The sequence below is a fragment of the Lissotriton helveticus genome, chromosome 3_1 (assembly GCF_964261635.1).
Source record: "Lissotriton helveticus chromosome 3_1, aLisHel1.1, whole genome shotgun sequence".
NCBI lineage: Eukaryota > Metazoa > Chordata > Amphibia > Caudata > Salamandridae > Lissotriton > Lissotriton helveticus.
Genome location: NC_136061.1, coordinates 895,962,344 through 895,977,179, shown reverse-complemented (window position 1 = coordinate 895,977,179; position 14,836 = coordinate 895,962,344). Strand labels below are relative to the sequence as shown.

The 14,836-nt window shown below is 50.4% G+C and overlaps 1 protein-coding gene across 1 annotated transcript in view; it reads right to left on the bottom strand.

The window, feature by feature from the left end:
- Window positions 1–14,836, bottom strand: part of LOC144824779 (glycoprotein endo-alpha-1,2-mannosidase-like protein) — a 259,396-nt gene that overhangs the window by 132,497 nt on the left and 112,063 nt on the right. The window contains exon 3 of the mRNA XM_078683785.1: window positions 11,630–11,739. Within this exon, the coding sequence (XP_078539911.1) occupies window positions 11,630–11,739 (110 nt within the window). The remainder of the gene's footprint in view (window positions 1–11,629; window positions 11,740–14,836) is intronic.

Here is a 14,836-nt window from a genome sequence, read left to right as displayed (position 1 = left end):
ACTTGCTCAAAATACATTTCTGTACGCTAGAATGCAACAGCTTAACAATTCAACAGCCTTGTTCTATATAGTTCCAAGTGATAGTTGTGTTTAAAATAGGAATTTAACTACTAAAATGCCATCAGCCTTACTTGACCCCCACCCCCTGTTGGTATTTCCCTAAATTTCCTTTTTATTAATTTTGAGTATTCAAATATTCAACAAATGTGAAATGTTGTTATGTTCCTTGGTACAGTATGGTCATCGCTGGCTGGTATGTCAGCGTTCAACTATTTGCTGCCATGGTTTGCCTTATTCTGACTACACATTTGGTCAGGGTGGCTACTAGAAACATTTTCCTATGTCTAACTAATTCGATAAAATAAGAATACATATAGTAAGCTCTGTCACTTGCAGTGGTGAAAGAGAGAATAAGATAACATTACTTTGAAATGAAAACATGCTTTGGTTGGTGTACTGGCGGAGCCACTCGGCCCGTCCACTCACGCATGCACGCAGGCATACAACCCGAGGGCGGGGCAGCCCTCGGGTATAAATAAATGGGCGCAAGACCGCTCGTGGTCTTCGGCCCCTATGCTGTAGCCAGTCTCTGTATCTGTTTGAGTGCGAGTGTTAGTTAGGCCCCACTTCGTGGCTTAGGCCATCCACGCCCCAGCACCAACACTACATTGGCGACGAGGCGGGTACTTTGCCCACGCCTCACCCCCGCGGACGCACCTGCTGTGTCCCGCGGTGCTGCCAGAGCCGCGCTCGCGCTGCCTGCGCTGGAGCCTGCGGCCAGCGCCGCTTTCCCTCGCGGGTGCCACCCCGCTGAGCTGCTGTGTCCCGGCCCTGTCTACGGTCGGCAGGGGTTTCGCGCCTGTCGCGGCGCACAAGGTGAGGAGGGAGAGTCGCGTCTGCAGGGCGGCCCGTGCTGCGGCACCCCTGTGGTAGAGTCCTGCGCTGCCACACACCCCCTTGCTGCCATCAAACCGGAGAGCGCGTGGGAGGGGAGACGCGTGCAGCACAGATCGGAGGGACTGGCTCGGCCCTCGCCGCGCCCCTGCCAAAGCTCACGCATCTCGCGGAGCTCCGTTTTAGACTTTTTTGGAGGGCGAAGCACGTCCAGCAGCATATACGCTGGCTACCAGGGGCCCACAGTCATCAGTGTTCAGTGGGGTGCATCTCTGAACAGCAACTGCCCAGAAAGAAGGCACGGGACCGACATCGCGCTCCCACAGCAAGTCCCCGAGGGTCACCGCCGTCACCCCAGTGCCAGTGGACGGCCCACGTGCCAAAGATGAGCCTGCAAGCAACGGGAGGGGCAGCAGCCACAGGACCTGCCCAGCGAGCTCCCACCCCACCACCACTGGTGCCGCAAAATGCCGGACAGGTGCAAGTAGGTCCACCACCTCCAGTCCCTGCTCAGAACGTTGCACCCGCCGCGCCGGGTCATGCCATGGCGGCCCCGATTCCGCCGTTCAGCGAGCTGGCCGAGCCGGCCACCGCGGCCGCGCGATGGCCCTTATGGCTTGGACGCCTAGAACACTACTTCGTGGGTGTCAGGGAGACCGATAATAAGATCAAACGATCACTCCTAATGTGTTATGGGGGCGACGAATTATATGAACTGTTTGAAACGCTACCGGACCGAGGAGACAGCAACGACTACACGGCAGCAATCACAGCCCTCAACCGCCATTTTGACCCCCGCGCAAACCCAGATTTCGAGTGGTTCAAACTGCGCCAGGCCCGCCAGGCAGAAGGGGAGTCGATCGACGTCTTCTACGCGAGGCTGCGCAAGCTCGCGACATCGTGTGAATTACCAGATAGGACTCTGGAGATCAGGGCTCAGCTCATACAAGGATGTAGGTCAGTTCAACTGCGTCGCCTAATCCTACGTCAGCCACTTTTCAGCCTGGACGAGATCCTCGTGCTGGATAGGTCGCATGAGCTCTCCAATGCAAGAGCGGAAGCGATGCAGGCCGCACTGGACGGACCCGCGGCACCGGCGAAGCACGTGTCGATCAAAGAAGAACACGTGGAGGTGGTGCGGAAGCGACCCCCGCCATCCACGCAGAAATACCAGCCGGCGGCCACGTCTCGATCCACGTGCGGGAACTGTGGGATGGACCATCCCTCGAGCGGACGGTGTTTTGCACGAGGAAAAGCGTGCTCCAACTGCGGAAAAATGAACCATTTCGTGAAAGTTTGCCACAGCAGCCGCCGTGCCGGCCCCAGTGGTAGGTCTGCCACCCAAGGAGTGCATCAACTCTCTCTCGAGGATCCCGGGCCATGCGGCGACACACACCAGACAGCGTTCCGGTTGGATGAGGACGACGATGTTTTCTTCGTCTCCTTCGTTGGTTGCGATGGGTCTAGGAAGAGGCCGACACCGATGTGTGAAGTGGATATTGAAGGGTCCCCGGTGAAGGCCCCGATTGACACAGGGGCGTCGGTGAATGTAATGGACAGCATACAATACGAACAACTTCATCCTCGACCACCCCTCTTGCCCTCGAAGGCCAGAATCTACACTTACGACAGTGATGAACCTTTGCCTTTACGCGGAGTCATCGACATGATGGTGTCGTGCAACGACCAGAAGGTGAACATGAAATTTCATGTGACGGGGGGTAGACGGGGCACGCTGCTCACCGCTGAGGACCTCCAACTTGTATTCTTTGCCAACCAAGTACATGAACGGCATGCAGATGCCCTGCTACAAGACTTTCCGACATTGTTCCGAGGCCTGGGCTGCCTGAAGGGGAAGGTGTTCAAGTTGCACATTGACCACACTGTGAGGCCAACAGCACTGCGGCATCGGAGGGTGCCGTTCCACCTGCGGCCGCAGGTGGAGGAGGAGCTCGTCAAACTCAAAAAACTGGGGGTGATCGAAAAAGTGTCAGGACCCACACCATGGGTGTCACCCCTCGTTGTTGCGCCCAAACCCAAGCAACCAGGCGCAATAAGATTATGCGTGGACATGCGTCTCCCAAATAAAGCAATCAAAAGGGAACGTCATCTCACGCCAACGATGGACGACATTGTAGCTGATCTAAATGGGGCCAAATGGTTCTCCAAGTTGGACTTAAACGCGGGCTACCATCAGCTGGAGCTCGACCCAGACAGCCGTAACATCACAACGTTTTCAACCCATGCGGGCCTCCGAAGGTTCAAACGCCTGAGCTTTGGGGTATCCTCGGCCGCAGAGGTGTTCCAAAACGCAATCAGGGAGACTCTATCGGGACTGCCAGGAGTCATCAATCTAAGTGATGATATCCTGGTCTTCTCCAAGACCCTAGAAGAACATCACGGGCACCTGAGAGCCGCACTCCAGCGCCTAGTGGATCACGGACTATTGCTCCACCGGGAGAAATGCTCATTCTACAACGAATCAGTCGAATTCTTCGGATACATCTTCTCTCGAGAAGGTCTTAGAGTGGAGCCTAAGAAAGCGGAGGCCATCCGATCAGCGCCCAAGCCAACGTCTGCAACAGAGGTCCACAGTTTCCTGGGGATGGCCACCTATTGTGGCCGGTTTATCCCCAATCTGGCATCCCTGTTGGAACCCTTACGAGCGCTCACCAAAACCGGACAACCATGGGCATGGTCGGTGAGAGAGGACGACGCGTTTAGAGCAGTGAAAGAGGCCCTGATCGATGACAAAGTCATGGCGTACTTCAGGCCACATCGTCAAACGGAGGTCGTCGTGGATGCCAGCCGGGTAGGGCTAGGGGCGGTCCTGTTGCAGAAGACGGAAGATCACTCATGGGTACCCACAGCGTACGCTAGCCAAGCACTGACGGCCACCGAAATGCGCTACGCACAAATTGAAAGAGAGGCGCTCGCTATAAAATGGGCATGTCAGTATTTTCACCTATACCTTTTCGGACACAAGTTCACGGTAGTGACAGACCACAAACCGTTGGTCCCACTGTTTACGGGAACAGCCAGACTCGCGCCACCCAGGATTGAACGTTGGGCCGTCCAGCTTCAGATGTACCGCTTTGAAGTAGTTTTTTGGCCCGGAGCGGACAACCCCGCGGATTTCCTCTCATGACACCCGGGTCACGCTTCTGTGGCGCCGGAGCATGAAGACCTAGAGGAGGTGGAAGAATTTGTAAGGATCCTGTCACAGGAGGCTTGCCCTAAAGCTCTCACACTAGAAGAAATCGGAGTGGCCACCGACCAGGATGAGTGCCTCAGGAGGGTGAAACGCACCCTGAAGGACCGAAGCTGGAAACATTTCCTGAATGGGGCCAGTGCCCTCACAGCTGAGGAACAGACTTTTCGCCAACAGATGTGGCGTGCACAAAGTGAACTGAGCACAGGACCTCATGGAGTGGTTTTGCGAGGAGCCACCATAGTCATCCTGTCATGCCTGCAGAAGGAGGTGGTACGCCTGGCTCATCAAGGACATCAAGGCATAGCAAAAACGAAGGCCCAGCTGCGGGGAAGGGTATGGTTCCCCGGCATTGACAGCGCAGTGGAAGAGGAGATCCGCAATTGCCACTCGTGTGTTATCTCAAGCCAGGAACCTGCGCCACACCCCGTCATCACGGAAGTCGCATGCGATACCCCGTGGTCCAAGATAAGTATTGACTTCGGGTCGTTCCCAGACGGGCGCCAGGCCATGGTACTAATTGACTCGTGCTCACGGTTCCCAGTGGTGGAGGTGATTCCATCCACCGCTTTCAGCCACGGCAAGCCAGCTCTGGATCGGGCATTTGCCATGCTAGGATTCCCAGATGAAGTGACGTCGGAAAATGGACCACCATTTCAGGGCTCCGAGTTTCAAGCGTACTTAGCTAGACGAGGCATACGTCACAGGAGGATCACACCGCAATGGCCTCAGGCCAATGGAGAGGTTGAACGGTTCATGAGGACAATGAACAGGGCACTAAAAATCGGTGTGGAGAAGGGGGAAGCAGCGGAAGAGTGTCTGTCGCAATTCCTGAATGCCTACAGGCAAACGCCGCACTGTACCACCAAGTGCGCCCCGGCGCACGTCATGTTCAGGAGAACCCCACGAGATTGTGTGCCAGTGAGCCCAGCATGGCAAGCACCAGAGTTAGATCACGAGGCAACCCAGGAAAGGAGACGACGCACAAACGAGAGGGCGAGCCGAACGAGGAGAGCAGGAGTCAGGCCTTTCGCCGTAGGGGATCGCGTGGTCCTCAAGACCCGCCACCATCAGTGGAAGTACCAAACAACATTTGAACCCGAGATATGGGAGATTGTGAACATACACGGCACTATGGTGTCCGCATCCCGAGGCACACGATTGGTGACAAGGAACATATCCTGGTTCAAAAGAGTATCCATGGAGGAAGTAACGCAGGAACAGGTGTCGGAAGACATCGAGATCAACGAGGATCAGCCGATCACTCTAGAGGTGGCAGCCAGCCCTCGTGACAGAGAACTTTCACCAATCCGAGGAGACACCAGTTCTGGTGTCTTACCGCCAAGCCCTGAGAACAGAGCAGTAGCACCAGCAGGTGAATCCGGGGCCGAGGGACAGCGAAGCCAGAGGTACAACCTACGACCAAACCCGACTCCCAGTCAGCGGCTCCAGGGCTATGCCTGGAGGATACGCCATACAAAGAACTCTAAATAAGACTGGACTAATCATCTGTGAGTTTGGAGGGATGTACTGGCGGAGCCACTCGGCCCGTCCACTCACGCACGCATACAACCCGAGGGCGGGGCAGCCCTCGGGTATAAATAAATGGGCGCGAGACCGCCAGTGGTCTTCGGCCCCTATGCTGTAGCCAGTCTCTGTGTCTGTTTGAGTGCGAGTGTTAGTTCGACCCCACTTCGTGGCTTAGGTCATCCACGCCCCAGCACTAACACTCCAGTTGGCTATGATGCCTAGTGCACCTGTCTTTGTAAAAGGAGCGTAGATGTGTGTGAATAAGCTATAGAGGGTTAACCAAAGAAACATTTAGATTCACAGCTTTCTAACATGCCTCTATATTAACCTCTTGAGAAATTGGATGAATTCAACATTTCAAGACCACCCTAGTAATATTATCCATTAGCATGATTTTGCAGAAATTGGATCAGTCCATAAGAAACTTAGATTCCATGCAATTTCGTTAGGGACGTGGCCGACCACTGACAATTCCCATTTCAGTGAGTGACTGCAGGAAGGAAGAACTATAGTAAAGTATGTCTCATTGACGCCTTTGCTTTGGCATCACCAGGGGCGGCTCCTCCGTTTGAGCCGAGGAGCGCCCCCCCACCACAGGTAGAGCTGAGAAAGAAAACAGGACAAAAGTTTATTTATTACCATTTTATTTTTGAGCAACAGATCCGTCCTGAACTGAGTGACATGATGGGGCAGGGCTAGTGCCGCCATGCCTAGTGGCAGCAGCAGAGAGCTGTGTGCTTTAAAATGCACCAGTCTGTTTAACCGGCCATCTTGAGATGGCCAGCCATACATGTGCATTTTAAAGTTCTCTAACCTAGTTGTCTCAGACAGCTAGGTTAGAGTAAGCACAGGGCTCTGGCGCTCTTGGGAGCACTGAGAGAGCCCGCTCCAACCAATCCTGGCACTGCTCTCATGCTGTGAGAGCAGCACCAGTTTAGTGCAGTTTCCTGGTCCTGTGTTGGAGCCTGCCTGAAAGGAAGACGACCGGTGGAGGAGGTAAATGTTTAATTTAATTTTTCTTTTAACTCTCCCACCACCCTAGGAACATGGAAGCAGTCACTGGGCATCACTGTATCATTTTAATGTAATAAGAAAATAGAGTATTGTATCTCTGTTATAGGAGTCATGCATGGCCTGGGGAAGTGAAACTGGGGCAGTGATGAAATAGAGAGATGCTGCCTTAAGCAGCAGGGGAGCAACCCTGGCAGCTTTAAAGTACTTCACTGGCCTGGCATTTGTTGGATAAGATTATTAGCTATCCCACTCCCTAGGTAGGTAAAATAAATTAATACATGTATAAAGTGTGTGCCTTTTGTGAAGCAAATATGTTTTGTGGAAATTTAAAAGTAATCCTAAATTGCTTTGGCATACTTGTCTGTTATGTTGTGGTGAACTTTGAACACACTGCATAAAAACTAAAGATACACCAGCTGCCAAAAATGGCATTAGAGAAAGCTGTGCATTAACCCCTTCGGGGCTGATGACGAGCTGAGCTCGTCATGGGCGTAACCTGCGCTACGCGGATGACGAGCTGAGCTCGTCACGTAACGCGTTTTTTAAAAAATCGCAGCGCGCAGCGGGAAAACCGCTAGCGCGCATGCTGTTAAACATGTTTAGTATCTTTGTGTTTTAGAGTACTTTTTACCTGTTCTATTTTTGTGTACCCACGGGACTGTGTGGACTAAATTTCTGTAGTCTGTGCAGAACATGAGAAGCAGGAACATTTAAAAAAAGAATGTTGCCTACTGTGACAAATAGGTTTGTTGGTTGTCTGGGGTGTGAGCCCTTTTCAAGCAATAGCCACAATCTAAGTCAGGGTGAACCACAAAAGCCAGTAAATTACCTGCGCTTAACACTCAGGTAGTGTAGCACAAAAACAGTCAGACTTAACTTAGAAGCGATGTGTAAATTATGTATGCAGCACTTAAACAGTAATACATTGAAAACACAACATAATGTCCCCCCCCCCCCCCCCCCCCACACACACAGAAGTGTTTGGAATTTCCAGCCTCTCTGCCCTGCTCCCAGTCTGTCTGCAGTCACAATAGGCAAGTGTGGAATTTTCTGGTTGTGAGCTGAGGCACTTTCTTTGAAGTGCAAGTGTAACAAGTGACATCTCAACACCCCTCATCAATTCAGGTTGGCCAATCCTGCCAACACTCAGGCCCGTTTTTGTGATCCTATCTGGGAGGAACACACAAAGGCCAACTTCCAACCACCCAAGGACCAGTGGCGGTTTCTCTTCAAGGGCGTCGGGGCTCCGCCCCCGTTACTTTCAACAATGAGCAATGGCAATGCTCTTATTTGTTTTAAATAAAAAAATAACCCCTTTTAAGTAGTGTAAGTAATTATTTAGAAATCACAGGCACTGTCTGCCCCACTTAACAACACTGCTGCGCTGCTGTTCTCCAGTGATGATTGTGAACAGACAGAGTCACGTAACTATCCTTGCATGCTCCTGGGCAGGCCCAAAGAAACCTAAGTGTTTGCCGGCTGAGAACCTCACAGCCCTGAAGGCTGTGATGTCATCAGCTCGGCAAAGACCTAGCTGCAGGGCCCAGTCTCCACCCCCTGATGGCGTGGAGGTTAAGTTAGCCCTGGGCGTTTTTAATCCAAATCCGGTATTGCTAACCCTCCACGTCAAGCAGAGTGTGGAGAGCTTGTCACCACACCCTTTCCCAACTCATTACAGGGCATGGTGAGATCCACCCCCTGTGACAAGTGGAGAAAGGGGTGTGGCAGCCTGGCAGGTGGGAAGCAGTGGAATCGATCTGCACAGAGACTCGGCCTGAGAGAATACATCCCGAGAGAGAGTCTTCATCAATCAGAGTCAGATTGCCTGTTTTTGGGAGCCGAGGGTCTGAGGCAGTCTGAATCAGGACTGCTAAGTTGTGAACTCGGGACTGGGGACTTCCGGAGTCGGGCAGTTTACAAGGTAAGGCTTAGGAGGGCATTTTATTTTTTTACTTATATAGGCCCACGTTGGGCCTTGTACAATAGTTGGATGTCGGGGTGGGAAGGGGGGCAGACACAGTGCATTCTAGGCATCAAGCACTTTTATTAAGGTGTAATCAATGACAGAACATGTCTTGTCCAGTGTTACTTGTAATTGTGGAAGCGAGGGAGAACTGACACACCTGGGATGGAGATACTTTGAGAACACATGGCCGATCTAGACGTGCCGGTTCATATCTCACTGGTATGTTGCACATTAGTTATTTGTTAGTTGGACAGCTTCGGCACCATGTAAAACTGTTGGGCACAACAGATCAAAGAGATGGATTTAAAATGTGATAGCAAGCGGTATTAGTAAATCTGGTAATACCTTTCTATTGTAATTATAACGTGGTTTTACATGGTACTTCAATCGCCTTAAAACCGCTGTGACACTACTTTAGTGGGACAGACAGTAGACTTTAACATGCCTATTGAATGAATGGTGTTGTCAGTGGCTAGTAGGGAAGGAGGCACAGAGTCTGGACATCTAGTTTAAACTGCAGAGTCTCTGCACGAGCCTATGTATCACCTTGCGTTACAGGACACTATCTACTTTGACATTTGCTTGAATTATTCTTCTTAAATGGAAACTTTTAACATGCAGACACCGATGATTTTAACTTAGGCTTTTAGGGTGATAGGAGTGTCTGTGCTTAGAGATGAGTCCTTCTTGCACAGTTTTGAAAAAGTCATTAGTTTGTTTTGGGAAACTTTATCATACTAGACGTTTGTTGTGTGCATATTTTTATGGTGTGTTATCTTTCTTCCATTTAAGTATAACACAAGCATAAGCTTGATCTAGGACATTTCAGAGCAGTCACTCACCAACGTATGCTAGGCGCCAGGGACTGTCTCCGCATTCGGTTACCCACCAGGTATCTATGGCATCCCTCCACCTACAGAACCATCTTATTTTAGGAGGTGCGGCCTGTCCCTTCTTCGTAACTTGGATGTGTACCTGCTTCAGCAGCCCTCCACCTCCTTTATTTTTTGTACAGGTAGTTTCCTTTGGACTGCAGTTTGTTTTTATTCTTCATAAAGGTGACCCACTGTACTCTCGGTTACCAGGGTGCCCCCCACACCCCATGATTTTCTCCCCTTTTTTTATTTCCCTATCTGCACTACCTGTTGGTTGTTATCCCTTGGTGCGCAACACACGAGGAAAGGTCTGCTGGCCACAAACAGATCACTTACCTCATCAGCAGCAGGACTGCCTTCCTTCGGATAGGGCACAAAGGTATTATGGCTACACTTAGGAGGATGGAAACATATACCCTACCAAAAGGCAGTAGTGACATAATTTTCTCCCGAAGTGCCATTCCCTCTGGAGGATTCACCACCACATAGATCACCTCTCCCATGCGTTGGCATGGTGCAGCCTCTCTCAGAAAGTACAGTTATGGTAGAAATGTCATTCCTTGAAGACTGAGTTACCAGCCTTCACTAAATCAGAAACAAATGCTCACAAGCACACAGATCACATATAACACAGTCATCAGCAGCAGAAGTATGTGTTTTCCACACACATGTATCAGACAAAGCACAATCAGCAGCAGCTGTACAAGTTTTGTTTGCACACAGGACAGTTACAACATGGACAGGATATAAGCTACACAGACCTAACCAGCACTCTTTTTATTATTTTACTTTTATAAGGCCATTTAGGGCCTTGTACAATGGATGGATGCTGGGGTGGGGAGGGGGGCAGACACTGTGCTTTCTAGGTGTGAAGCGCTTTTATTCAAGGTGTGTTGAGAGAGCATGTCTTGGGAAGTGTTACTTTTAATGTGGACGCAAGGGAGAACAGACACACCAGGGATGGGGTTTAGTTGAGAACACATGGCCAACCTGAACGTGCCGGTTCATATCTCACTGTGAAGGTATGTTGCACATTAGTTATTTGTTAGCTAGGCAGCTTCAGCACCATGTAAAATGGAGGTCGTCACAGAGATTATTTGCAGTAACATTAGTAAGCATTATTGATGTCAAAACAAGATTAAAACAGTTGCTTTATTAACCTTCTTGCTTTCTCAAATATGCTTGAAAATGCACCATTTGCCCTCTCTTTTCTCAAAATTTTGTCGGGGCTGAATCCCCCAAACCCCCCTTATGGGTGTCAGGCTCACTCGCTCGCCACAAGTCACTCATCAGAAATTTTACGCCTCACCACTTTCAAATCTCACCAGCCGCCACTGCCAAAGACCAGGCTGCAGGCATCAAAGGGTTAGGACAAGAAAATGCCAACTTTTTGAAAGTGGCATTTTCAGAATTGTGACTTAAAATATGACAATACCATTAAAGAAGGGTTTAAATTACAATTCCTAAGACTCAAACATAACAGTACGATGTGCACCCAAACAAAAGTTATCACTTAATGAATGTAATAAGAATACCCGAAATTATACTATGGGAGAGGTAGACCTTGCAATAGTGAAAAACAAAGCCTGGCAAAAGGTTTATATTACCAGGTCTAAATGACAGTTTATAGCTGCATGCTCAGGATGCAATGGCAGGTCTGAAACATGGTTTCGAAGGGCTACATTAATGGGTGGCACAATAAATGCTGCAAGTCCACTTGTAGCATTTAGTTTACAGGCCCTGGTTACATGTGTACCACCCTACTAGGGACTTACAAGTAAATTAAACGTGCCAATTGGTTGTAAGCCAATTTTACCATGTTACCATGGAGAGAGCACAAGCACTTTAGCACAGGTTAGCAGTGGTTAAGTGCACAGAGTCCTAAGGCAACAAAAACAGATTCAGAAAACAGGAGGGGTGAAGGCAAAAGGTGTGGGGGTGACCTGCATAGAGGACCAGTCTCAACACATATGACTTGTTGTTGCTTTAGTCCTTATGCAATATTTCCACCACCACTAGGTAGCAATAATGGTCTAATGCCTTTACCACTTCCCAATGGGCTCAGTTGCTCAGTTGAAAGGTCTCTTTTTAATAAAAACAATAACACTTAAAGTATGGGTCATTGTTGTAGCTACATACCTTTATGTTGTACGCATGTGCAGCATCCAGAATGAGTGGCACCAGGTCATCAGTGGGCTCCCCGTTATCATCTGCCAAGCCGGGTGGAAACCAAGCCAGCACAAGCACACCTGAAACACAAGATCCGGATCATATGTCAGGCACCGCAGGTCACCCATAGAAGCAACCCTTTCTGTGCTCATTAAGGAGAAACAGCGACAGTATTATGCATACTTGGGTTTCTTATACTTTCTTATTTATTCAGAGAAAGGAAGGTGAAACAAACACAGAAGGTCATGGAGGGTGAAAGGTGACACTTCGTTGATTCTTTTGTCTGCTCCCTGTTCAATGTTAATTTGGAGTCTCCTTGGAGGGAATTGCTTGCTGGTTAAACCAATGGCAATTTTTGCACTGGCATTATAGTTGTTTTAATATAAAAAAAGAGTACTGTAATTATTTTCACATTCCTTCCACCTATCAATTTTGGAATCTATGAGGTCAATTTTCTGTGGTCTGTGATATTGGGTGTGCGTGTTCAGTATCACTCATTTTCTACAGTGATATAGATTAGACTATCTGTGTCTAATACATGCAGACATAAGGCATAATAAAAAATAATTTGTTTCTATGCAAATGTTATGGTTCTATCTTTGTACTGTGCCTGGGCCAGCTGCAATCTGGAAAGTATAACCATAACTCATTCGAAGCCCTCTCTGACTTCGGCCTGCCCCTTCAATCTCGGCCCAATGGGAATATATTCACTTGTTTTTATGTACTTTAAATGGGCGCACCAACACTTTTTTATTTAGAAAGGAAGAGTACTGGCACTAAAAACAGACGTAATACTTTTAATTGGAGAGTACCGGCACTTCTCAGAAACAAGCAGGTATTCTGGTACAGAGTACCTGCACCCTGCACTTCTGTTTTTCCATTTCAGCACTGTGTACAACAGTTTCCAGAAAGCACTGTCAAGTATTTATGGAAACCTGACAACCACTATATAATAATTTCGGTTCTACTAGTTCTGCTATGAATCAGCAGAGGATTCTCACTTTCAAGCATCATTTGAGAATGGTATTTAGTCCCTGTGGCACGGATTGGCGCTGTAGGGCAACAGGGCTTTTCCCAGGGACCTAGCAGGTGTAGAGAGCCATCCGGGCCTCTCTATACAATGTAGCCATTTACCTACACGCATCCCCACATCCCAGGGGCGGGCTCGCGCCGGGGTATAAAATAAAGAGGCGGAAGACCGCTCGGGGTCTTTCCGGCACTATGCAAGTAGTGGTGTCTGTGTAATTCCTTGTAGTTCACTTACCACGTGCAAGGCCCTGTCCTTGCACGCCACATTGGCGACGAGGCCGCTTCCGAACTCGCGTGTGCCCGTCTCACCTCCTGCCCGGAGCATCGGCACACCATCAACGCCTGTGCATCGGCGTGCTGCCAACGCCGGAAGATAGACGCCGCGGAGCCCACCCGCTCTTGCCTGAAGCCCGACTGCTCCATCGCACGGCTCGCGCTCCGGTTTGAGACCCGCCCACGCGCCTCCTCCAGGGAGCGCCTTCGGCTGGCGGGAAATTAAGTCCGACAATGGACCACCCTTCCAAGGAAGAGAGTTTCAGAGTTACCTAGAGAACCTCAGGATCAGACACAGAAAAATCACTCCGCTTTGGCCCCAGGCAAACGGGGAAGTAGAGAGACTAATGAGGACACTCAACAGAGCTCTAAGGATTGCGGTAGACAGCGGAGAAGACCCTGAAGCAGCTCTGGACCAGTTTCTGGGTGCCTATTGGCAGACACCACATAGCACCACAAGATGTGCCCCTGCGCACGTGCTGTTCAAGAAGGCGCCTCGGGACAGCATCCCGACTGACCACACATGGGCCCCGGAAGCAAGGGATAGCGAGGCCATCCAGGCTCGAAGACGAACCACCAATCAGAAAGCGAGTGAAGCCCGGCATGCCCAACAACCGATCTTACAAAAAGGAGACACTGTGGTGGTCCGAGATCGACACCCAGGCTGGAAATTTCAAACACCTTACGAGCCGGAGGTGTGGACCGTAGACAAGATTCAGGGGACCATGGTCACTGTCCGGCGAGGCAGTCAAGTGGTGACATGAAATGTATCATGCTTCAAGAAGACGGGAGCAGGCCGGCCCCCCACAAGCATCAATGGTCAGGATCCTGAGGAAGATTACACTCAGGATGTCGAAGGATCATTATCAAGCTCGCTCCCACAGGGACAAGTCGGAGAAGGCTCATTCGGAGAGGCAAGTCAAAACACCGCACGCAACACCAGCCAGTCGTGCCCTGCCTCCCAGGTCGAGAGTGAGGAGACAACCCCGGCTGGGGTTGTGGCATCCCCGGCGGTCAGAAATCGCCAGTACAACCTGCGACCCAATCCGGGCCCGAGCCAGAGACTAAGAGACTTTGCATGGACATCACCCTGATGGCCCGGTCAGAAGGGCCAGACTAAATTGAAGGAGGGATGTAGAGAGCCATCTCTATACAATGTAGCCATTTACCTACACGCATCCCCACACCCCCGGGGCGGGCTCTCGCCGGAGTATAAAATAAAGAGGCGGAAGACCGCTCGGGGTCTTTCCGGCACTATGCAAGTAGTGGTGTCTGTGTAATTCCTTGTAGTTCACTTACCACGTGCAAGACCCTGTCCTTGCACGCCACAGCATGGTGGGAGGTGGGGGGAGGCGGTTTCACTCCTGGTGGGGGCAGTTTTGTGGCTGGGGATCAGCAACCGTGTTTCTTGCCTGCAGGGCTAATAAATAAACAATACAAAACAAATGGAATTTCTCTACGGTGCGGGAAAATCCTACACGTGCGCAGATAGTGCAGCTCCCGGCCGTCCAACGCACACGCCCACTGTGATGTCGGACGACCCCCGGCCCCCCGACGTCACGGTGGGCGTGTGCATTGGACGACCAGGAGCCACACTATCTGCTCACAGGTGGGATTTTCCCGCACCGCAGAGAAATTCCAGCCGCGGTCAAGGGGTTAAACCGTTTGTTTTTGCATTTGGATGGTTACTGTCTCACGAAGGGCCGTCACACGCAGCGCTGACCTTTAGGGGTTTGTGGGACACAGGGGGTGAGGGGTTTACTACTGCATAGCTCATAGTTTATATAAGAATATATATTTTTTTGCAGTTCTATATAGCTGACCATAACTCAAAGGTATCAGAGAGCTTTACATGACTATCAGTTGCATTACAGA